The 25,197-nt window shown below is 38.5% G+C and overlaps 1 protein-coding gene across 1 annotated transcript in view; it reads right to left on the reverse strand.

The window, feature by feature from the left end:
• Positions 1-25,197, reverse strand: part of exoc4 (exocyst complex component 4) — a 117,795-nt gene that overhangs the window by 3,199 nt on the left and 89,399 nt on the right. The window contains exons 12-17 of the mRNA XM_077234431.1: positions 22,967-23,103; positions 20,128-20,283; positions 17,780-17,958; positions 10,371-10,512; positions 8,892-9,070; positions 8,650-8,809 (exon numbers count right to left, since the gene is read on the reverse strand). Coding sequence (XP_077090546.1) covers positions 8,650-8,809; positions 8,892-9,070; positions 10,371-10,512; positions 17,780-17,958; positions 20,128-20,283; positions 22,967-23,103 — 953 coding nt within the window. The remainder of the gene's footprint in view (positions 1-8,649; positions 8,810-8,891; positions 9,071-10,370; positions 10,513-17,779; positions 17,959-20,127; positions 20,284-22,966; positions 23,104-25,197) is intronic.

Here is a 25,197-nt window from a genome sequence, read left to right on the forward strand (position 1 = left end):
GTTTGTACACCACTTTTTTTCAGTGCAGAGAATTTAGTCTTAGAAACCATAGTTCAACGAGATTCTATACATAACCCTAACATTCTTGAGTCAATTTTAAAGAACACTATGTAAAGAATCTATATAAGGAGAAATGTCTTAAATAATTGCACAATACATTCATGTTTAATATTTTTTTCTAGTGATAAAGCGGTTTAATTCATAAAATTTGATCAAAATAAAACTCAATTATTTCAAAATGAATCCATAAAATGAATCCTAAAAGAATCTTTCCTTCAAAGGCCCTGATATACTGTCAACCATCCTAGCATTGTGGTAGCAAATTCATAAGTATAGCTGAACTTAGATCAACTTCACTTTTGCAGTGTACTGGCTGTTTAAATAACCTGTTTAAATGACCAAAAGGAATGTTGTTTTGGATACCACAAGACAGTCCACTTGCTGAAGAGGGTGCGCTAAATGAAAGAAAGACAGAAACAAACATGTTCAAGCATTTCACAGATCAGCTTTCTTCTACTAAACCTCGGTGAAGAATTTTCGAAGAACTTGGAAATAATGGCGTTGCCCTTACGCCTATAAACTGCTGAGCTTTAATGCTGCAGATTAACACTAACATGGAAAATCGAATGATCACAGCATATTCAGCCAGTAAAAAGTACAGATTCAACCCATAAGATGCTGAAAAAAGTGTGAATGTGAGCACAAGTGCACCTGCAGGACAGAGAGGGCAGTTCCATTAACCCCTATTCATCTCTGACACTGAAAAAAACACAGCCATTTATAACAGGTCTGACAGTACAGTGTCCCAGTAACCCTTACTGTGCCAGGGCGTTAATCCACCAGACCTGTGCTGTCTGCTCATTAGGGCTCAAAGCAGGACACTGGAGAAGACAATCTCATATACTGTACAACACGTCATTTGACATAAAACAGCTACCTTACCAGCATGGAAGACTTAAATGAAGATTCAAAATAAAAAAATATCATTTTAAACATAACCCCACTTAAGGCCACTTTTATATAATAATATAATCAAAGTGAATATATATATATATATATATAAATATATATAAATATATATATATATATATATATATATATATATATATATACATATGAATTCGCTTAAATTTTTATATTTTCAGTTTCCATTTTAATTTAAGTTCAAGTTTGAGTAAATTTGGCTTTTGTAATTTAATATTAAAATTTTTTCAGTTTTAGTAATTGTAGCACTTCAATTTAAACTTTCATTGTTAGTTTTTATTTATTTATTTTATTTAATATGTATTTAAACTAATGAAAAACTTCTTTTAGTTGACAAAACAAGTTTTTGAACAATCTGTATAATATAATATAATATAATATAATATAATATAATATAATATAATATAATATAATATAATATAATACAGTAATATAATACAATATAATATACCTTGCACATCAAGCAATTTCATGGGTTTTTAAGCCAACATAAAAAGTTCAGCTGGCTATTTGTGTGCTTCTGTATGTTTGTTTGTTTGCTTGATGGGCCAACTTTGTCATTCTCCACACTTCATTTTGCACACATTTAAAAGCATTTAGCAAAACTGTGGTGAGTTGCTAATCTGATTAACTCTTGGCTTTTAAGACCACCTCCTTTCCTCTTCCAATCCTCTCTACCATTAGAAGATAATAAAGAGCAGGAACTTCTCATACATAGAACTTGCACCTGTGTTTGTGTGTTTTTCTGAGTGCCATTAAGTTTTAATTAGACAGGTTCTGTGTGTACAGTAGTGCATACAAGGATTATTAAGCAAATTTATGATGCTTACGGCGAAGGACGCTGGGAGATGTATGTTGGGGCGAAGGAAGACAGTGAAAAAAAAAACTCAAATCAGCACAATTCGTTTCCTCCTATTTCCAGCATGTACAATATTAAAGCCATTAAGGGCTGCTTCTGTCAGCGCATTCTCAGCAACACATTAGTTAGTGGCTGAGAGAGAGAGAGAGAGAGAGAGAGAGAGAGAGAGAGAGAGAGAGAGAGAGAGAGAGAGAGAGAGAGAGAGAGAGAGAGAGAGAGAGAGAGAGAGAGAGAGAGAGAGAGAGAGAGAGAGAGAGAGAGAGAGAGAGAGAGAGAGAGAGAGAGAGAGAGAGAGAGAGAGAGAGAGAGAGAGAGAGAGAGAGAGAGAGAGAGAGAGAGAGAGAGAGAGATGCACAAGATGATCCTCTCCATCAAACAGAACCCGCATGGTCGTCACCACAGTTACAAATCCCAATGCTTTCCATGCAAAAGTGAATATCAGACTTCCCGGACATTCCCTCCTGACATGTCTGATTTTTAATTTAATGGGAACATTTTGCAGACAAGCTGCTCTCATCAGCAGCTCTGTTTTTAAGTGAGGTGAGGCTTTGAAGACCTGGTTGAGAGAACAACTTGACAGGATACCAGTCCTGGGATAGCAGGTGGAATAGGCTCATAAATGGTGCATACACTGTTCAATTGACTGCTGTAACTGTATTGAGCTGAACAATATTTTACAGATTTCAATTATAAAAAACCATCCTTTTTATCCTAACAGCATTGTCAAAATGATTCATAATATATAAGATCTTTTTTAAGTGGATGAAAAAAAATTACTTAACATTTTTTAATTATAAGCACCATTATGAATATATAGTAATAAATACATTTTATCTCCATATATTTTACTACTTTTTTAATGCATGAAAAATGCTCCTCAGAGGTGCTGAGTGATGCTGTAAATGAATAATTGTAGAAAAAAAAAACTCCTAAGATCTGTGTAACTTCCCCAGAAACTAACATCACAATGAAGCTAATACCACTGGCAGAACTCAGACACCGACAGTGTCCTGTTACATTGATAAGAATTTTTTTGACCCCTAAAAAGGGAATTCCTGAGAGATGTGACACTCACTTAATTCTTACTGAGAAAGAGAAGTAAACCCTGCTAATCCTACATATTCTATATATATAACCACTTGAGAGATGTATAAACATTTTCCCATCTTGTGATTTTCCTTTTGTGTTGTTTTTTCTTGTAAACTCTAATGGGTTAATCTTTCAGACTTTGTATACTATGGTTAACCAAAATCATATGTGTGGCATGTTTGGTCTCTATAAACTCCCAATTTGTTGATGTACATTACATTTTGCTAACTTTGTGTCGCATGGGTATTATAAGAATCTTGAAGATTCTTTTTCTTAAACACCCAATGAAATTACAGATTCAAATGTCCTGCTCGAACACAAAGGGTTGTAAAATCTCCCTCCAAAGGGACAACTTCTTATTGGCTCAAACACCTCGAGAGGGTGTGACATCTTCACCATTTAAAAACCACTGATCAAGATCAGCTTGGGCTCTTGACCCTCTTGACTCTCTTGACTTCAGGGTACGTTCGAGGTGCTGTGCTGTCCTGTGTGGCCTCAGCAGGCCCCAGGGCAGTAAGCCTTGACTCACAACCAGCCATGTACTCATTCAGGAGAGAATGGACTCCCTCAACTGCAACAGAATCCAGGCCAACCTCAGGAGTTTGGCACAACGTCTTCATTCAACGCAGAAGAAGTCCATCGCAATTCCTACCATTTGCTCTCTTAGTCCTCTCTTCCTCTGGCCTTGACTGCTGCTTCTTCGGGTTTATGTCTGCATGGACCCCCCACCGGGGCCCATGGGCCCTAGCAGGCTGTGACCACAGCCGTATAGGCCTTCACTCTCCTAACAGAGTCTAAATAACCACGCAAGTTCATCATATTTTATTCATCCAACTGAGAAGAAAACGATTGCAACTTCAACATTTGACACTCACAGAACCAACAAACGTCAATTTTCAACAACTTCAAGAATTGTGTCCACTGCAAGGCCATGCTTTTAAGAAGGTGCTTTGAAAATGATAATATTGATTGTTCTTTCCTTAGTTAGATGGATCTTTTCCATAGTTCCATTTCCTACCTCCGGTTTCATTCTGTCACTTTCACCATCTACCTATGAATGCATGAATGAATGTATAATTGTTTGTATGTTAGTTATGTTTTCGTGTTTTTATTAATAAAACTTAATAAATGCACAATATGTATTTGGTTCTGATTCTCTGCTTGCATACAAAGTTTACCTTACAATTTAGATTGTGACTACATGCTCTTTGTTACGTGTGGGTTTTTGTTGTGCGTTGTATACAACATGTGCCATGTGTCTTGTCTTTTGTTTGTTGTTGCTCAGTGTCCACAGGTGTTCCTCGTCTATGTTTATTAGTCTCCCCAGGTGTTTCTTATTAACCACGCCCCCTTGTTATCTTGTTTAGCTTGTTTGTCTGTGTATTTAAACCCCCGTGTTTCAGTTGTTGTCTGTCGGTTGTTGTTTAATGCTACTTGGTTCCTGTAACTATCTCTGTCCTGTTCTGAGTTCCCTGGATTACCTGTTTATGTTATTAAAAAAGCTTGCGATTGGATTCACTCTCCGTTTCGTTCCTGACCGGATGTAACACTCTTAATAGTACTGTACAGTAAGAAAGACATTTCCCTTTCCCGGAAATGAACATTTCTTAGAATTAATAAACAATTAACGCTGAGTGTCCACAGGACAAACAGGTGGGTTGAAGTAAAAATTAATTTTACTACATTAAGTTAGTTATATTAACTGATCCAAATATTCATAATCAATTATAACCAGTTGTTATTGATTATTAATATTTCATAGAGCTGATTTGCTACACTTTACTCGCACATGCATACACAGAAAGACCAATGTGCTGTCAAGTGCAGCTGCCGGTTTGTTTTGTGGTTATCGGGAGCACAGAGCAGCCGTGGTGTAAACAGTCCAGGCCGTCACCCTGACATGCTGGCTAAATGTCGTTTTTCCAGAAGCCTTTACAAATGGCCTCACAAGACAGGTGCTTTTCCAACAGCTTGACCTCTGACCCATGCATGTCAGTCAGCCAGTCTCTGAACTGTGAATTTTCTTACAAATTCCCCATTTCCTTCCTGAATCAGAGAGCATGTTTTATATTTCACACTGGAAGACAGAATGTGATCAGCATTGCTGATTTTTTTTTTTGTAAATGTAATATATATTTTTATGTCTGGTCTTCACTGCAGTATAATCTGCCAATAAGAAAGAAAGAGACTGTCTGACCCAGATGCAATGTGACAAACAACAGTACTTTGAGAACTTTCAGTGTTTTGTGTCGCTCAGGGGTGGGTTTATCCAAAATAGATTATTTCAAAATAGTAGATGGGATTTTCTGCATAGAAAATTAAATTCAGAACTTCTAAACTTCTAAAATCTAAAGCATCACTGAGTTCATGTTAAGCCAGTTAATCAGATTATAACTAATGATTTCAGCTAGTATTTGCCATTTTGTGTACATTAGACAACACATGAACTAACTATTTGAAAGTAGACATTCCTACCCAACTTCACCAGGTAGGGTTTTACTCTCTGAACTCCCATTGGTAGTTGCCACATTACATCATTGATAATTTGCATAAAGTTAAAATCCTATGTATCTTTGCTTATGTATGTACACTAAAATTCAAAAGTTTGGGTTTAGCAAGATATTTCATGTTTTTCAATTTGCAAGTCTCTTTTGCTCACCATCAAAAGCACAATTCAAATTCAAAATAACTTTCTTTTTTATATATATATTTAAAATATATATTTATACTATGATGTCAAAGATGAATTTTCAGTCTTTCTGTGACACATGATCCTTCAGAAATTGTTCTAATAGGCTGATTTACTGCTCAAGAAAACATTAGGAATGAATCCTACAGACCCCAAACTTTTGTATGGTAGAGCATTGGTTCCCAACAGGGGGGTCGCGGCCCAGAAGGGGGCCTCAGCGAGCTCTGTGGGGGGTCGCGTCATATTTTGAAAAGTTTGGAGCAATGAGCATTAAACAAAAGTCCTTAACTTTTTCCTGTTCAAAATTTATATAATGAGCGAGTTCATCATGAATCCATCAATCCGTGTTTTTGTCTTATCCTGAACCACTATGGTACACCTATAATAAGTGTTTACATTGGGACTATTTTACACTGGTTCGGATCGCTGCCGCTGCGGAGTAGCCCAGAACCGGCGTGACTCGTCATAGACGTACACAGAGAGGTAGTTCCGGCTATAACGTTCTTTCGAAAGGCGCATTATTCCATTAATAAACGCAAGTTTACTATCGCTCGCTAAAGCGCCAAAAACGTAAAAAATAAAGCCTCACATTGATAAAGCCTCACAAATAACGTGCAAGTATTGAGGCCCCAGACAGCAGTCATTTAGTAATAGCCTATATTCTTTCTTTTTTTACCTACACACCAGTGGGAATATTTTTGGTTTTGCATTTCAAATAGGGCCAATATATAGGCTTCTCCTAGGCTTAAGTTTTTAAATTACAAAGGGCCTACTGATGTTTTTGTTATTGTATTTTCAATATTATAGGCTATTATTTGTGCATAAACCTATCTGGTTATAGTAAACATACCATTTGTTTGAAAACAACATATTTTGTCATCCTTGCTGCAAGCTTACAAGAGCGATAATATCATTAAATGTGAAGGGGGGCCCTAAAATATTTTATTGGGAAAAAGGGGGTCTCAGACAAAAAAAGGTTGGGAACCACTGTGGTAGAGTACCTACAGTACGAAGTGATTGAAAATGAAGATGAACTGGGTTCATACAGATGTAAGGAGAGGTTTTGGAACAATTTGTCCTCAACTTGATCAATCCATGATGAACAACAAATTAGTCTCTTGCCAGGTTTGGGTGACGTTGATAAGACATTACTGAGGCACCTGCAGGACTCTGGGACATGGCCTGGCTCAGTCTAAGGCTGTGAGCAGATGGTGTGTGTATTTGTACGTGTGTGAGCATGTAGCGAGAGTAAAAGCACTCTGGTTTTGCTTGGGGACTGGACCAACAACCAGACGCAAGGTCATTTCAATGAAAAACTACTAGTGAAGTTGTTTACTCCTGATTTAAACATCAGAACCTCTGGCATAAGCCTTGTGCAATCAAATTACACTGTTTGTACTGGCTTAAATAAATAAATGTGCTCATATTCATGTTTTTAGACAAGCCCTGCCGTGTTCCTTAACTGACGGCATGTTTCTCCTCACTAGATGGCACTGTGACCAAAGCCTGCCGTAAAAGAGGAGAGCCACTGACTTTGGCCACTGCACTGCTCAGCTTTAACTCAAATCGATGGTTATTACTGTGTCCTTGGCCCAGTCGCCCACAGCAAGCATTCAAATGGGAGGGCGGCCAACGATTCCCTTTTTTCCTCATGGGCCTAACTCCATCTCCCAGTATCCACATATATGCTTCCATCTCTCTCAATGAATCCCTCAACACACAGGCATTTATACACACTCAAAGCTGGATGTAAATGACAGGGGTGCAGCTGCAAGAGACTAGTGCTATAGTGCTCCTTTATTATCTTGTTTTCCAAGCGATTTATGAGGATAATGCCAATGTATTCATAACGGGGTTTACAGAGAGACGCTCTCTCTGCCGTGTGCGTGTGTGTGTGTGTGTAGGAGGGGTTAATCAGAGGAGCCTTGATAGAGTAAACAATGCACTGTAATTCCAATCACCACCTGTACCACCCATGCATCACGTGATATCATGTATGAGAGAGTGAGGGGTCAATAAGCCAGCGCTGTAATAATCATGCAAGAAATCCGCCGGGTATTGATTTGCATTGTTTGTACAGAAAAATGCACACTACTCTCTCTAATTTCACAGCTCTGGCAGTGATATTCACATAAAAATGAAGAAACATACTGTTAATTATATACAGACCGGAGAGAGATGGTATTTATTAACTGATCCTTTTCCTGTAAATCTGCTTTGAAATGAAACGTATGAAATGTGCCATACAAATAAATGTGAATTGAATTGAACAACAAACTAATTTAAGGTTACACTGTAAAGTATGAAGTACATAAAAGTGTGTGTGTGCGTGTGTGTGTGTGTGTGTGTGTGTGTATATATATATATATATATATATATATATATATATATATATACACACATATACACACACATACACACACACTGTACCGATAATATCATGGGGAAAAACTGCCATGAAGATGTTTTTAATATTATCTCATAATTTGGCAGCAGGTATATACCTGCTGTCTCTTTAAGACCTGACACACGTATCCATTATACTGTTACACATGCATTTTTTTTCTGAACTGTTTACGTTCACTTAAAACATAACTGACTGTGTTTACGTGAATACATGCATTTTGACAATATTTTGTGTGTATTTAACTGTTTAAGCGCAATAAGCAGTGAAAAAAATGTCAATATAGTACTGAGGCAGTTTTTTGTGAGCGCACTTTGGGTGTTAGCACAAAATCTGTGGTGAATGAGTAAAATTATGTGTAATACGGGCAATCCCACGCTGAAATTCAAACCCTGTAACCAACAATATTCATCCATAGATAATGAAAAGAGTGAGTGAGGGGAGGCGAGTTTGTGTCAAAGGTGTGAGAGAGAGAAAGTGCAGCTGATATTGTGTATCTACAGAAAATGAAGCGTTTTTGAAGCGTTTCAGATATTTCAGTATCGATATGTATCAAAAAATATATATTTTTGACAACACTACATTGCACTTGTGTGTGTGTGTGTGTGTGTATGCACATTCTACCTGGCGAAATCCAGATCAGCCTCGCGTGACATGGTGATGTTGGTCAGGTTCTGCTGGAGCACAAAGATATTTCTGCACATCTTCTTGATGCCGGACTCACTAATGCGCTTGAAGTACTGAGCTCCATTAATCAGAATGCAGGAGATCAGATGACCCAGTCCTGCACAGAGACAGGAAGACAGTCAGAAAAGAAAGACTCCTTCAGGCATCAGCTTCCTGTTGAGGCAAGAGGTCACTCTCACCCTCAAAGATATACTGAAACTTGTGCTGCTGCAGGGCGGCTCCCATCACTTCCTCTATGGCACTGATGTCCTTATTCAGCTTCACCACCAGGGGGTCGTAGTCCATGCTGGCTGCATTAGCCACGATGGCGTAGTTGCCTTGTTTTGCCAGAGGGATCAGATAATGGAAACAGTGGACCCTGATGGAGCACAGACGACAGGCACGGAATGACAATTATGAGTTGAGAAAGATAAGAACTCTCCTGAAGCTTGAGATATGGCTTGTTTTAACCCACACAGGATTTCACCTTAAAATGAACATTTTTCACATGAAATAGTCTTTTCATCTGACATTCCAGGAAAACCAGAATTAAGATGTCTTTGATCATGTGAACTAATTCATTTCAAATTTGGTGTATTTTGTCACACTTTTTATTTTAAAAGGGAGTTTGTATCAGTAGCTTCATAAATTTTTTTGTTAATATTTTGAATTAGATTAATTTTATTTTACTTTTTGGTTAAATATTTAGTAATTTAGTTGTGCTTTTGTAATTTTCTATTAGTTTAAAAAAAAAAATGTCAGTATAGTTTTTGTTAAGTTTTCAATAATATTTTTTTCCCCCAAATGAGTACATCTCTACATGTTCTGTTGGAAAATTCATCCTCAAGATAAATTCTTTAAATCAAAATGCAAATATCCATTTTACACAAACAAAAACCTGAACCATTTTTGAATGTGTGTGTTATTGTTATAATGCAAATAGTGTTAATACTCTAGACTGTTATCAGAGAAACGGCAAATGCTGGTGGTAGATATCTTATTCCACAGCTTCACTCTATAAAGGCTGAATGAACTGGGATGATGGAATGTCCTGTGAGCAGGTGCATGTGTGTTTGTTTGTGGCTATGGGGTGTTCATAGCCTAATAAACCTGCGTATAGGTGCACAGATAAAGAAGTGTGTTTCTGGGAGAGAAGGCGAGATGGAAAGGTTTCCATAATGGCCTCCAACAGACCTGCAATAAACCTCCCTTTTTTATTATTCACCATTAGAAAAGCTTTAAGCGAAGACGGCCGCAAAAAGCCTGCATCCTCTTCTTCTTACCTTCTCTTATGGCTTAATTTACCCTCAAGCACTGTCAAGGGAAATTTGCTTGATGGAAAAAGTCAATAACGCGTAGCATGGGAGCCGCCAGTTATTGTTTCCAAATCATAAACAGGATCACATAAGCTAAATGATATCAGAGAATAATCGGGCGAGTGTGAGGGAGGGCCTATGGAGGAGGGAATGGGGAGTGAATGACCCATTGATGCTCTTTTGCCTGGCAGACTCTTTGGAAGGCCTAAAAATACAAGCCGTTTAACACTGATGGAGATGATAGTTTGGAGCTGTGTAGAATCAGTCTGCAAATCTGCAGAGTTTAAGTCATTGTTTGTGTGAAGATACCTTAAGGTGGGCATTTGGAGTCTTCTCAGATTGAGATGATAAGGTGGGACCTACCTGACCTCCAGATGCAACACCAGCAAGCAGCGGTCAGCGATATCCTGGAAGGATCTGGAGAGGTCAGTCAACGTCTGGAGTATCTGTTCTCGACTGCGAACATTCTCTGTGTTCACTTGAGCATCTGAGCCTGGGGATAGACCTAGAAAAAGACACAATAAAAGATAGTCTGAGTAATAAAACAAACCAGAGAAACATTTATAGCCATTATACAAACAAATGGAAAGACTTCCCAGACTTCCTAATAAGTAATGCCAACAACTTCGACAAGCATATGTAGATTAAAGAAAAAATTAAAGGCTCCAAAAAGTGGTTTTCACAGAAGAACCATTTTGGGTCAATTAAAAACTCCTTCAGTGAACGGTTCATAGTTTGAAGAACATTTTAATAATCTAAAGAACCTTTTTGCTCTATAAGGACCTTTTGTGCAATTGTTCATCAATTAATTTATGCTAATAAAGAACTTTTATTTTTAAGAATGCCCAGCCACTTGCATAATTCATAAATACTTGAAATAAATCATGAAAATCATGAATCAATAAGCCGACAACCAGAAGAGTCTGTGTACACACACACAAAAAAAAAAATATTGGTGTAGGATTTACTTTGAAAGGATTTTCACTACGAAACTGATTTCACAAATAATTACAAAGAGACGGCAAGTAACAATGAATTAAACATTACATTTTGAATTTTGAAGGAGAAGTACATTTCTTGTAAAATGCTTAATAATCGTTTTATTTACAACTAATAGCACACATACGGCCACAGGACGACTATCAAACTGAAAAGTTTGTGCGTGTACGACACTGGATGATCAAAGAGGCACGAGAGATGGCGATGGACACTGACTTCCTGTAACTCTCTGTGGCATGTCTGCACTTCTGAAGGTCACATTCGCACACACAAAAATAACGGTGTGCAGACAAGAAGTATGTGTGTGTGGACGTGTTTGCTTTGATGACGGACGCCGGTTTGCTCACATTGCTCACTGGGTCCCTTGTGTTTGTTCAGGAAAATGGCCACCGCCATTGAGCAATTATATATAAATACACACAGACCACTGTCAAAAGACATTTGGTAGTTAATTGCTGTCTTTCTATAACTCTTAGCAGGGAAAAGGTTTGTGGGAGATAAGCGTGTGTTTGGCATGGAATGATTAAAAAAGCTTGAAGACAAGAAGTACAAATATAGCAGTGATGACCAGGTGGTGGATTAGAGGCACTGGGCCACCAAGTCATCCTCATTTATATAGCGCTTTTAACAATGTAGTCCCACCAAGGACTGATCTGTAAGAGCACAGAAAATTCCTTGATGTGAATAACAGAACTGTGAGGGCAGTGTAACAAGAAAAGGTTTTATTTGGCAGGGAAATTAAAACTGAGTACCAAATAAGCAATTACATTTAAAGAGATGAACTCACCTACAAATTAAGTTCAACCATCATTCACCCTCATGTTCTTTTAAACCTGTATGACCTTATTTCTTTTATGGAACACAAAAGGAGATGTTTTAAAGAAAGATCATGCTGCTCTTTTTCATTGAATGAAGGCAGACAGAGGTACGGTATTTGAAGACACCAGGTTTGATGCTTATGATGCCAAATGACATTGGTGCGTGAGGGTCTCGAAACCAAAGTTTTTGAAAGAATCAAACCAAAGAATGAGGTTTAACAGAAACGGCAGAGGCTAAGATTATAAGTGAAAATGACTTAAATGTCATTAAGTTCCTCAAAAAAATCATATAGCTTCAAAAGATTTAAAATATAGCATGCCAATGTCAGGATGAGGATAAAGGGATGAAGTGAGGACTCAATTGTGGAGAGTTTATTTTTTTTTTTTATTATTTTGAATAAAAATAAATCAAACAACAGAAACTACTCAGTTGGGGAAAAATCATGACCAGCAGATGGACTAAACTGGGCAGAACAAGGCAGGGCTGGAAAAGGCCAGGCACACTGACAACACATAACGAGAAACATTAGACAAGGAACTGGCACAGGACTGCAAACACAAGTAGAATAAATAGGGAGCAAACAAGGCAGGTCCGAAACCATAGTGGACATTATCGAGTGCATTCATTCAATCCCACAATGCACCGCAATAACAAGTGTACCACCGATGTGTGTACAACCGAGTTACGCTCAACGGCTAGAGAATACCCATAATGCACTGTGACGGTCGTGCCTGATGAATTCCCGCGTCTGACCAGAAGATGGCGTCCGCAGCTGAATCATACATCCATCCACTTTCCAAACCTCTGGTCCAATGTGGCTACAGTGTAATATCATACAGGTATAAATTCCATTTTAAATTGATTATTAAATAGTTTAATTAAGGTTTATACATCCATGACAGAGTTCAAGATAAACCTTTTCATTACTACTGGAGCTGCTAGTTTGGTAATTTTCAAATGATTATTCAACAGCAAGCATAAACTATGCAAAAGAGGCAGTTCTTCCGGCGAATTTAGTGTCCGAATTTCATTCACTCCTTAAAGTAGACTATATTAGTGGAGTAAAGTAGGGAATAGTTAATTAGGGTATAGGGTGTGATTTTGAACACAGACCAGGTGGGGCAACTGAACCAATAATCAGATAACAAGATGGGCAGGGTTAAGACAATAGACAGAAGAGCACATGACACAAAGAAACAAACATGACAAGCCATATCCTCAAACCAAACATGACAAAAATACCAGCACATGGCCAGCGAACACAATCATAACAAGCCATCTGCTGCAGAGCACAAGACAAAATATAACATGAAAGTAAAGCAAGTGGCCGAGGACAACACAAGCTGCGTGCGACACAACAACACAATAAGCGAACTTGAAACCGCACGCTCACTCACACAACAACACAGCGAATGCTCATCCTGTCCTCTCACAACAGAAGACAAACACACAAATGTCCAAATCCCAACACAGAACCAAAACAAAATAGGCCGAAGTACCAGGAACCAAACACCACACTCTGCACACAAAACAACTCACATGCTGTGGACAGAAGAGTGCACGGCCCGAGCGAACTCGGAACCGCACACTCACCATGACAAGACGATAGCAGTGTCACTAACCCAAGAATAAACCGAACCAAGGAAAGAGACAGAAACCTGACATTAAGTCAAATAAATCAATTTGAATAAATCTGTTTATCTGTACATATAGACCGTTACTGTTTATTATAATTAAATTAATATATAAATGTGGATTTATATATATACTGTATATAAAATCTCTCTCTTTCTCTAGTGTTATATGTGTTTATTATTTAATATAATATATATTTTTAAATAAAGTAATGATATTTTAAATAAAGTAATGATATTTATAATTATTTTTTATATATTATTTATAATATGCATTATATTTAAGAATATTCAACAATGTTTTCAAACAAAGCTAACACGAACTAGTTCATATTCCTCTATGTAGCTTTCAATCATTAACTGCTTTTGCACAGCCACCCAAAGTAAAGCTGTTTTACCAGTTTGGCTGCTGTTTATTTAATCCAGTTCATCATTTTAGTGAATTTGGAACAGAGCCTTTAATGAACAGCATGATCCAGACATTCAGAGTGTACTGCAAATCCAAAGGAAACCGATGCTGCACGCCAATTAACCTGCAAGTTTGAATTATGCAGTTAGTCTGAATTCCATCCATGTGTGGAGCTGGTTGTCAAGTTGTGTGTTTGTTAACACAAGTGTGCTCATGTATACACATACCAACTGTCGGTGAACGAGTGAGTGCAGCGGCATGTGGCAAAGCATGGCTGCTCTGTTTAAAGTCTGTGTGTGCCAGGACCCCCTACCCCAGACCCCCACTGGGGGTGCGAGAGAGATGGGGCCTGATGCCCATCGCCTCTGAGCTCATCCCGCCACGATGGTGTGATCAAGGTCGCGCCACATGGGGCAGCCAATTTCGAGTCACAAACAGACCGCTGAATGTCTTCTTCTGTCTTCCTTTAACTTAAACGTCTTTTATCGGAGGCTGTACGCTGCGTAGATGTGTGCCATGTGCTTGAGTTGGGCTCATCCAATTATTTTAAAATCCTATCTCGCCTAAGCGTCTGTTCGATGCCATCTGTGAGAGGGTGGCACTCATAAAGACAGAGAGAGAAGGAGAGAGCGGAGATCAATCATTCGCTGATACCCTTCTCCACGACCACATCCCACTGGCAGTCAGGATGAAGCTTAAGCCCAAAAACTGCTGTCGAAAAACTGCATCATCTCGCCACACACCTCCCACAGGCTGTTAAACACAGCGCTCTAATAAACAAGATATTTGACCTCTGCGGCAGCAAAGGGAGAGGGAGACGAAGAGAGATATAAAGAGAGACCGAAGCCTCATGAATGATGCATGTGATTGGCTGAGAGCGTTAATTATTCGGCTGCAGTAACAGCAGTGACATCTGCATGGGGAGAGCCAAGCTCTGTCTGCCGGCGACCTTTGACCTCACTGCGTCAGCACTTTGACTCGCTGGCTAAGCCTTCAGGACAGAACTTGAGAGAAAATTGAGTAGGTGTCTTCGGTAAAAGCTATTGCAGAAATTAAAGTGTGTCTGTGTGTATCCACAGACATTATGCTAATAGATGGAAAGCAGACCTTTACTGTCGGCGATAAAGGTACTTTTTAAAACTCCAAAAATGAACAGATCGCTTGACCCAAGAGTTACTCTTTCTTTGGCACTAAAGGCTATAAAAGCTCAAAGCTCTGCGTCTGTTCAGCGATATGAGAGCGCTGAATCTCCCGAGAGCTATAGGAAGCAGGATTTGGAAGCATGTGAAAGGAAGAGGGTTGTTTGGACAACAGTTCTGCCTTTTGTCTGTCAAGCTTAGGTAGGTATAAGTTGGTTAAAGGTCTTGCTCGAAGGCACGAGGGTAATGGTCAGATAAAACCTCCTGAGATAAAACTCAACATGGGGCCAAAGAAAGTCAGTTCACTTGGCAGCTATGTTCTAGTCATGCAAGTATAGCTCCCATTTACATGAATAGAGAAAGATTGAAACCTCAAAACAGACTGTGTATGTGTATGGAATCAGAAATAAAATCTAAGGAGAATGGGATCCTAAAATTAGCTTTTTAAGCTCTAAATTTTGTCAAACCTCTTTATTGCCATGCCTCTAAGATTAAGTTTAAGTGCAAGGTTACCATCAGAACATAGTGAGAGGTTCAGTTTTCCCCATTCAACTCTACGAATGGTCTCTTTCTTCCTGCTAATGCTGATACCACTCACAGTTTTGACCCATGTTTTTTCACTTATTACTTAAGACAGAACGAGAGGAGTAATGTTAGTGAGAGTTGGAATCTATCTTTAGCTGGGTTTCCATCCACAAAAATGCATACATTTGCTTGACACAGAAAACATGTGACCAAAGAAATCATTTAGAAAAGAAAATCATTGGATCAGTATCATTTCACAGCATCTCAAATTCATTCTGAAATGCCGGAGCAAAAGCCTGTCATCAAAATGATTGGCCGCTATTACCTTCAGACACGTTGTCGCTCCAGACGTAAGGCTGATATCTAGCAAAAGAAGAGTTCTATCCGCAAGCTCTAAACTGCAAAAAAATTATCTATAATATAATCTATAATAAAAATTTTAAAACAGCCATTGTGGCTTCCACAGTGGCAACAACATACATTTCTATTTTATACCATTTTATACATTTGCATGCATTTTTTTTTTTCTAGGACATGGGATGGAAATGCTGCAGTATTTGCGAACTGTTGTTGTGATATTCAGATTTTAATTTACAGCATTCACATACTGCAAATCAAATTCACAATTTGCATGTAAACTGCCTCGCTAATATTTAATCTGAATGTACTGAAGATCTCCTCACATCCATCCAAGCGTCATCTTTACTACACAAAAGTCTGAAAAGGCAAAAAATACAAATAGCGTTAAGAAACCCCCCAGACAGACACACACAAGGAAGAACATACAAAAACACACATGTCCTTTGGAAACAGGGGTCCGGGCGCAGATAAATTTAGGGAAGATTTCATGTTATTGAAAAGATCCCAGATGAGCGATGAAACACAAACTGTCTTCATGACCAATCAAAGCCCATCGATTTCTACCCAAACAGTTGGTGCAAGAGCGTGTCCTAGTGCCAAATCAAATTTAGATTACATTAAGATTCAACACCATGACACTAAAGAGCAGGATTCTCACGCATCTTATCGCAGAGGTCCGAGTGTTTGTTTTAGCAGAGGTTGGAGGGACGGAGATTGAGCAATGCCACAGATTAAACTCACTGAGACAAGGACAAGGTCTCATTGTCAGTCTGACAAACCGCCGGACATTCTTTGTGGAATACTTCTAGCACACAAATGCCACATCAGCGTGGTCACAGGTGCATAAAGGATGTCTCTTCCTGAGCGCGGTGGGCCAGCGTTTTAGAAAGACAAGGGCAAAAGAGCTCTTTCTCTCACTCTCCCTCTCTAGGAACTCTCTTCACTCGATCCACTTCAAAGCTTAGTCTCTGGTGGTAAGACGCTGTTTAATCTCCCCCACATTACACTGGCAAACGTGTTTTAGTCTGCAAGACAAGACAGGAGAAAATGACTTGTTCATACCTGACTGGCTCCATAATATAAAATCCAATTTAAGGGGGGGATACAGAGATAAGAGTTTCCGTCGGCGACGGTCCCATCAGCTCAGCAAACACTAAATAATGAACAATGCTGAAGCTGTCCCACCATGATAAAACACTCCATTACGGCTTCTGCACAGAACTAATGGTAATTACACCACGTCCTCCACCGCGCTCTTATTGAATTTTTATCGCTCTGGACGCGAGTCGCTCTGAAGCAGTCTTTACTCAAAAAACAGAAATAACAATAGATTTAAAATAGCTTATTTACAGATTTCAGTGAAAGAAGTGGAGGAAATTCGGAAGGTATTGTGTAAAGTTTCACCGATGTGACGTCAAACATCCAACACTGAAGTTTCATTGAAGTCTAGGAGTAAAGCTCAATATATTTCAAGTCAATGTGACAATATGTAAGAATAATTTAAAAAATGATGTACACAGTAATTTTTCTGCTTATCTATCATGAGGCTTAATCGGTCCTTCTGATGAACTAATAAAATGTATTTATTCAGTTCTGATAAAGTGATGAGGTTCAAAAAGTTGGAGACACTGGGATTTAAATCTAATTTAGTAAATCCAGGTAATGCAGTTTTAAAAAAGGAGAAAACAGGAGACATCCCACACACTAGATTACTCAAATTTGTTAGTATTTCAAATCAAATGATCACTAAAATGTTTGCATGATCATTTATTCTGTAAAGGAAAAATAATGAATTAGAAAATGTTTTGACACAATACAGTACATGGCGACACATACTTTGACAACAGCAGAAACCTCCAGCCAAACATATACAGTAAACACACTCACTGCAGCTCCGGGGCAGGTTGCTGAAGAAGCCCCTGAGGCGGGTGGCGAGCCACTCCATGCTCTCTTGCAGGTTAGCGAGAGCCTTCAGATCACTGACGTCCCGCAGAATCTCATTCTGAGGAATTAACTTATCACCCAGATTCCCTGTCAAAACCTCAGACTCCTTGGCAAATGCCGCCCTGTAAGAGACAGAAAAGAAATAATGAACATTTTCCAGCATTAAAAAAAGCCTCACTTGTGTTTAATCATTATTCCGTATGGTCTGCTGAATGTGGCCATGGCGTCGATACAGATTGATTTTAATAACGGCTCAGCATAACTGAACTGTCTGTGGTGGACGTTAATTCAACCGGTGCTTAGAAGTGAAAAAGATCGGTAAAGGTGAAGCATGTCAATTTTTCATGTTAAAATATTTATAGACCTGTTTATTGAGTCATTTAAAAAGTCACTTTCAAAAGCGTAAATGATTTGCTGTCTTAGGAGACATGTCCATTTTTGACTCCACAAGTAAGGAACGTTTGGGGTAGGAAAACCTGTTTGTATATTTGTATACAGTATATTGTATATATATTTGCAATATTACACATTCTTCCTCTAAATGACACTTTTAAAAATAGGTACATGAATGAGCTAAACTGAAAAATAATAGGTGGAAATATTGCTTGCAATTATTTTTTTTTTCCTTTTTAAAGTTTGTTATTGTCCTATATTCTTCATTTAATTGACACAACTGAAGTTGCAAAATATTATTTTTTAATCCTCTTACCCATTACCCCTTTAATTCACATAACTTGCAATAATTATTGCAATTATTATTATTTTATTTATAGTTTTGCAAATACGTTTTTTTGCAAAAAAGGTTTCACTTTATTTTGATGGTCCCTTTCACATTCAGTTGCCTACAAGTAACGATGCACCAACAGTACATGTCTACTCACACATGTCTAACTCTCATTAAAGTGTTAGTAGAGTATTAGTAGACTGGTAGGGTTAGGGTTAGAATAAGTTGACGTACTTGCAAAGTTACTTATAGTTAGTAGAGTGCCTGTTGGGGGACCATCACAATAAAGCATGAGCAGATATTAAGCCGACAGTCTACTGAAAGGAGAAGTAAGGTGGACACGGGCAGAAGACGTCTAAAGGGGAAACGAGATGTTGGATGTCCTGCTGGGATGGTGCGTTAAAAATATATTAGTGTTCTGGGCACCACTGTTGGCGCAGCCTCAACACTGGCCAGATGCTCACACCGGTGCTAATGTGCACTTAAAAAAGGCTTTCCCTTTCTCTCATTCTCATAACAACCAGCAGCAGATGACGCTCAGCTACACAGGTACATTCAAACGAATTATGCTGAAGCAAATCTATAAAGTCAGTATTTTCTTTGACGTCCTCCTCTACAGGTCTGTGATGAATGTGGTAAAAAAACACACAAAAAAACACGTGGCTCATTTTTGAATGCTATGAAATACTTTAATATAAAACGCAGCATCTACTGAACGGAAGACTTTTTAACAAGCTTTTATCACTCTGTATAGCATTGCCAAACATGTGGCGTAATCCCTCTTTAGCTGATGAAACTGTCAGGGTCATTTATATGATAAAAGCCTCCTGCTCGCCGTCTGCGTTTAGCTTCAACAGGTCGGCTAGATTGGATTTTTCTGCCCCACATAACCAGTTCATTTATTTATTGTACAATTGCAGGCCATGGCACATCCAAACCGACGGAAGAACACTTTGAGGACAATTTTGATAAAAATGGAACCCCCTCCCCCCCTACTCCCTCTTGTCCAATCCCAGTTTTCCTCATACTTGTGTCTTCTTTAATTTAAGTGTGGACTTGAGAGGAAAAGAGAGAACAGGAGGGAGATAGAGTGAGCAAGTGAATCCAAAACAGAATTGCGTGTGTGTTTGGGATGCTGGAATGTTACGGCAGATAGTGTGATTGCCTGCAGTTGAATTTGTTCTTGTTCAAAGATGTCAGCTGAAGCTATAAGGGCTAGATTTCACCCTTTCTAACACAGGACCCAAGCAGAATACCAAAATGCATTGGCGTCTGACAAACAAAAAAAAAATAACCTTCAATTTCAACGAAGTGCAATTTTTGAAATTGATCGAGTACATAAGTGTGTTTATTGATCTATTTACAAGACGTAAAGGCCTGCAGATCTGTGTTACACAGCACATGATCGCAGTCTGTGCGCTAACCTGCGCGGATGTGAGCTGATGGAGGAGTTGTCCGAGTGTGTTTGAATATACTGTGTGCTCTGTGATGAATCTGTGTGGAGAGCTCATATTGGGGACAAGTGTGTATTTGTATTATGTATGTGTATATTAGCGTGTGCTCTCACCGTGTGAAGTCCTCTTCCTCTTCTCTCTTCTGTCTGAGCTGTCTGGGTTGGGTCATGCTGGCCCAGTTGGGCAGAGACTGCAGCAAACGGCTGATGTCTTCATCTTTAGCCCAGGATGCACTGATGGTCAGCTTCTCCTCGCACTGTACGATGCCCCTACAACACACACACACACCACACAATCTCAACAACAGGGTTAAAATAAACTGATTTAATTCAACTTTGGGAACATGGAAAATTGTAAGTACCATTTTAATTTTCACCCTTACATTTTTTAAGTCTGTAAACATTAGATTTTTTTTAATGTTTTTAATACATGTTAAATATAATCTAAGATATATTTATTATGTAAAAATGTATATTATAAATCACAAAATGTTTAAATCTTTCAACTTAAAAATATTTATTATTAAAGCTCCAGTAGGTAACTTTTGTAAACAAATATTTGTTAAAACTGTCATTATGTCCTGACAGTAGAATATGAGACAGATAATCTGTGAAAAAATCAAGCTCCTCTGGCTCCTCCCTGTGGTCCTATTGGCATTTGCAGAAATACACCGCTCCCGGTCAGAAACAACCAATCAGAGCCAGGAGGAATGTCTTAGCAGTGTCAATCATGCTCGTGTACGCGCTGATCACCCCTCTCTTGCACAGCGCGAGCGCGTACCGTCGTTCGTGACTCTCCTGTTCAAACTCATTCATCCAAATGAACGAAAAGGTTTTTTCATTTTGAACGAGTCTTTTTCGGAGACATTTCGTTCCTTCAACGAACAAATGACTCGAAAAAAGATTTGTTCATTTTGATGAACGAGTTCGAACAGGATCACGAACGTGCATCACAGAACAGAGCAAGGCGAGCATTTGAGCTTATAAAACGTAAAGTTTTTTTTTTTTTTTAAATGACCGATCGTTTCGCTAGATAAGACCCTTATTCATCGTCTGGTATGGTTTAAAGCCCTTTGAAGCTGCACTGAAACTGTCATTTGGTCCATGAAACGTTTGTATCCTATTGAAGTCCATTATATGGAGAAAAAGCCTCTAATGTTTTCATCAAAAAAATTCATTTCTTTTCGACTGAAGAAAGAAAGTCATGGACATCTTGGATGACATGGGGGTGAGTAAATTATCAGCAAAAGTTTTTTTAAAAGTGAACTAATCCTTTAACGTTATCTTACTAGCTAATTATAACTTATAGAAAGAGTGCAACATTATAAAGTTACATGTATTGTAAAATACATAATGATTTGAGGACCGAGTTTGTAGTCAAAGTATGGGCAGGCCATACTCAATGTAAAGCATATTTTTGATGTTTCGTCCCTATTAGTGAATGTTCCATAATTGTTTATAATCCGCCATCATCGGTGGTCCTGTTTACTAGCCTGCGCGTTCACGGCAGGCTCCGCTGTGGGGGAGGAGCTGTGGAGGGAGGGCTGTAGCGCCGCAGAGAGCAAGGGGGCTGGACCTGTAAGTTGTGCTTGTTCAAATTTTCAGGCTAAGTCAACATTTTCTCAAAACTCCCTACTGCAGCTTTAATATATAGCCAGATTCATATATAGCCAGATTCATATATAATAATAAAAAATTGTATTATATTAGCTCCACAGTTCAATGTGTTTGTAAACTTGCTAAACACATTATATAATACTCAGATGTTAATGTACACTGCAATAGCTAAAAATATTATCAAATTAATCTACTGATTTGTTAAGTGCTATATAATGATTCGTTAATGACTTGTAAATGGAAGATATAAAGTGTGGTGAAACTGCATAAGGAGCTAAATTAGGAACAAAGTCTGTAATTGGCTGACGGATTAAACAAGCTCCATTTCACTCCATGTCTCAAAAAATTCTAAAATATGTAAATGAACCATAAGTTCAGATAAATCTCTTCAGTATTGCATAAGCAGGCCATTAAAAGTGCACTGCATGACGGCTGAACACGGTTCCACAGAAGAGTATACAGAGAGGCAGACAAGAGCCCGGATGAATAAACTGTTATTGTCTGCGATGTGTAAAATGATTGAACAGATCATGTAAAACGAAATGCAGTGCGTTTCACTCATCTTATGGCTGAGAACGAGGGAGATTGAACAAAAGAGAGACATGGAAGGAGACAAAGAGAGGGACAGATTGGTAGCATGTGATTACTGTGTGAGGAATCGGCTGCCTCTGCACTTTCTACCCATGATTGAGCTCAGTCCAGATCCCCGCTGACATACACATATGTGACCGGACACACACACACACATGCACACTTCACTTAAACACATGAGCAGACCAATCATCCAGTGTTTCTAATACCAGGGTTTTCAGACATCCGTAGACCCTCTGGGGATCTGAGATACTGTACTTCAGGGAGTATATTGAGAAGTAAAACAGGTTTTCCTTTATTTTAAAGAAATGTCTAACTATTAGAATGAACCTTAATGAATGATCTAAGGCATTATGTAATAATCTTATATAATGTTCTTTAGAAATTGTCCATCTGTCAGACCATAATAGTCATTTGTTCAGGAAACAGACTACACTGGCAGTGCTGTATGTTTTTAATTCACTAAAAAGAACCACTTTATGAGATTCATTTGTTCATGAACTCGACTATACTGGACGCACTGTATGTTTTTGATTCACTAAGAACCACTTCATAACAGTTATTAGTTCATGAATCAGAACTACACTTGTCGCGTTGTATGTTGTTGCCGGCAGCCTGCCAGGTCAGTTCAATAGAAATACATTTCTCGCAATTATTTTGTAGTATCTTTTTTATTCCATCACATTCAATACAGACTACAAACTCAAATTCTCAAATTTGATTTTGTGTGTAATAGTATTATTACCTGTAAGCAGAATTGCAGATCTCCTTGTACTCCTTGAGCTTGTCACAGACCATCTCCAGGAACTGGTTGGAGTATGCACTGAGATCCTGCATCAGGCTCATTAGATCCTGAATTGACTTCTCCACAACCACAGTGCTCTGAAAACACACACATAAACACACACTCAAAATACACTCTGAAGTAAGGGCATCACCTCTATTCGTTTCTATGAATCAGACGATTGCTTTAGAAACTGTAAATGTCGCTGTTGTTAAGGTGCGGGGGAGGTTCTGGTCTGAGGTCAGGGTTGAGTTTAAGGATGACCAGTGCAGGCGCCCTCTATAAAGGACCCTGATAGACTACAGAATGCTGCAGTCTATCTGCTCAATTGCTCACTTTTGAGCAAACAAGTCAAATAGCCCGAAAAACAAGCATCAAAACCCTCCATTCACCTGTCAGAGCCGGACAACCCTGCTACAGTAAAAAAAGCACCAGGATACAGAAACATATGACCAGGGATATCACTTTATATGTGTGGCAATGACAAACCTCCACTTGTCCACATCATCCTTCAGGCACTGCGTCTTCCTCTCTACCATTTAACGATTGCACCCTGCCATCAAAGCTAATGATGCTAATAGCAAAAGAACTCTCCGCTCAAACAGAACAGAAGCCCGGGCACTAAATAGAACCACATTTTAGCACTATGAAGGGCCAAAACAAAAGAGCATAGCCACCAACATTTGGCTGCATTTCTAACGCCAGTAGTGACTGACTGAAAGTGACAGCGAGTGTTAGCACGCCATTGGCAGGAGGATAGTAACGGTGTTGCCTACTGCACGGAACCGTAGTTTACTTGTGGCGCTGGCACAAATGTACTGTTTAATTGGACTCAGCACTAACTCAATCCGACCACATCATGAGCCATTCTGCACAGCAGGGGGCAGCGGCGAGTGCCCCGAGTAGTTTGTTCTTATTAGCGCATTGCTGTACATTTGGTGCACAATCTGCTAATACACATATCACTGCCTGCTGCTTGCGCCCCCTGCCTGAGCCCCAGGGGCGGAGAGCGAGGTAATGATCCGTGGCACTGTCCTGGCCCATCAAGCTCTCTAGCAGTAAACTGCACCAGGGAACCGAGGGGGGTGGGAGAGGAACGACTCAGCGGGGGAACGCTAGCCTTCAAAGCTATGCCCCTGGTCACACTGGAACAAGTCCATCAACGCCATAGTGTATCCGATTATGTGTGTGAACGAGCGTCTAGGAAAGGTTGGCATGGTGACTGGAAACTGAGAATTGAACATATCTCTCAGAAATGTATACCATTTTGATGACAAACGATATGTATCCAAATGGAGAAAAATATAGTGTATATATATATATATATATATATATATATAATATGACAAGTATTTAAACTATGTATATGTGTGTATATATGTGATGGTATTAAAATGCAAAAAAAAGTATACTGTGCACATTTTGAATACTATCATATACAGTATATATATATATATATATATATATATATATATATATATATATATATATAAACACATACATACAGTAAAACATTTTCTCCATATTAAAAAATATATATAAAAAAATTACACCATCATATACAGTACACAAATGCATATCTCCATATTTTTCACCTATCTATACATATTTCATATATAGAGAGATCAGAATTTTAAATGTACAGTCGTTAAAACAATAAAGGCACTTCATTTATGAACACTTTTTTACAAAATGAATGTATGGAGGAATTATATTTTGAAAAATATATTATTTATATGCACCAATATAACAATATATGCGAAATTTTACCTACATACATGTTTTTCTTATATCATTTAAAAATGCAACACAGAGACTTCCATGGGCATTTATGAGTAATGACCTAACCAATTCATGAATCAGACTCAAACATTCCAAAACTACTTCATGTTAATGAGGTTTAAATGAGTAAATGAGTCTTAGCAATCTCATAAGTCTGTCTGGCCATGACACAAAGAGAGATTGTGAAACTACCGTGGCAAGTCAATAGTCAAATAAAAAAGTGCATTAAAATCATAGTCAGTGTGTATGATGTTCGTTAATTGTACATTGCCAACATAATATTGAACAGATCATGCATTTTCGATATACTGCTCACGTCTAATAAAAGCTACAGTGAATGACCAGAGAAATATCATACAAGAAGCTGCAATATTTATGAAGCTCAATATTTCCCAGTAAACAAAGTCTCT

The sequence above is a fragment of the Siphateles boraxobius genome, unplaced genomic scaffold (assembly GCF_051911475.1).
Source record: "Siphateles boraxobius isolate OS27281-9 unplaced genomic scaffold, OSU_SipBor_1 19, whole genome shotgun sequence".
NCBI lineage: Eukaryota > Metazoa > Chordata > Actinopteri > Cypriniformes > Leuciscidae > Siphateles > Siphateles boraxobius.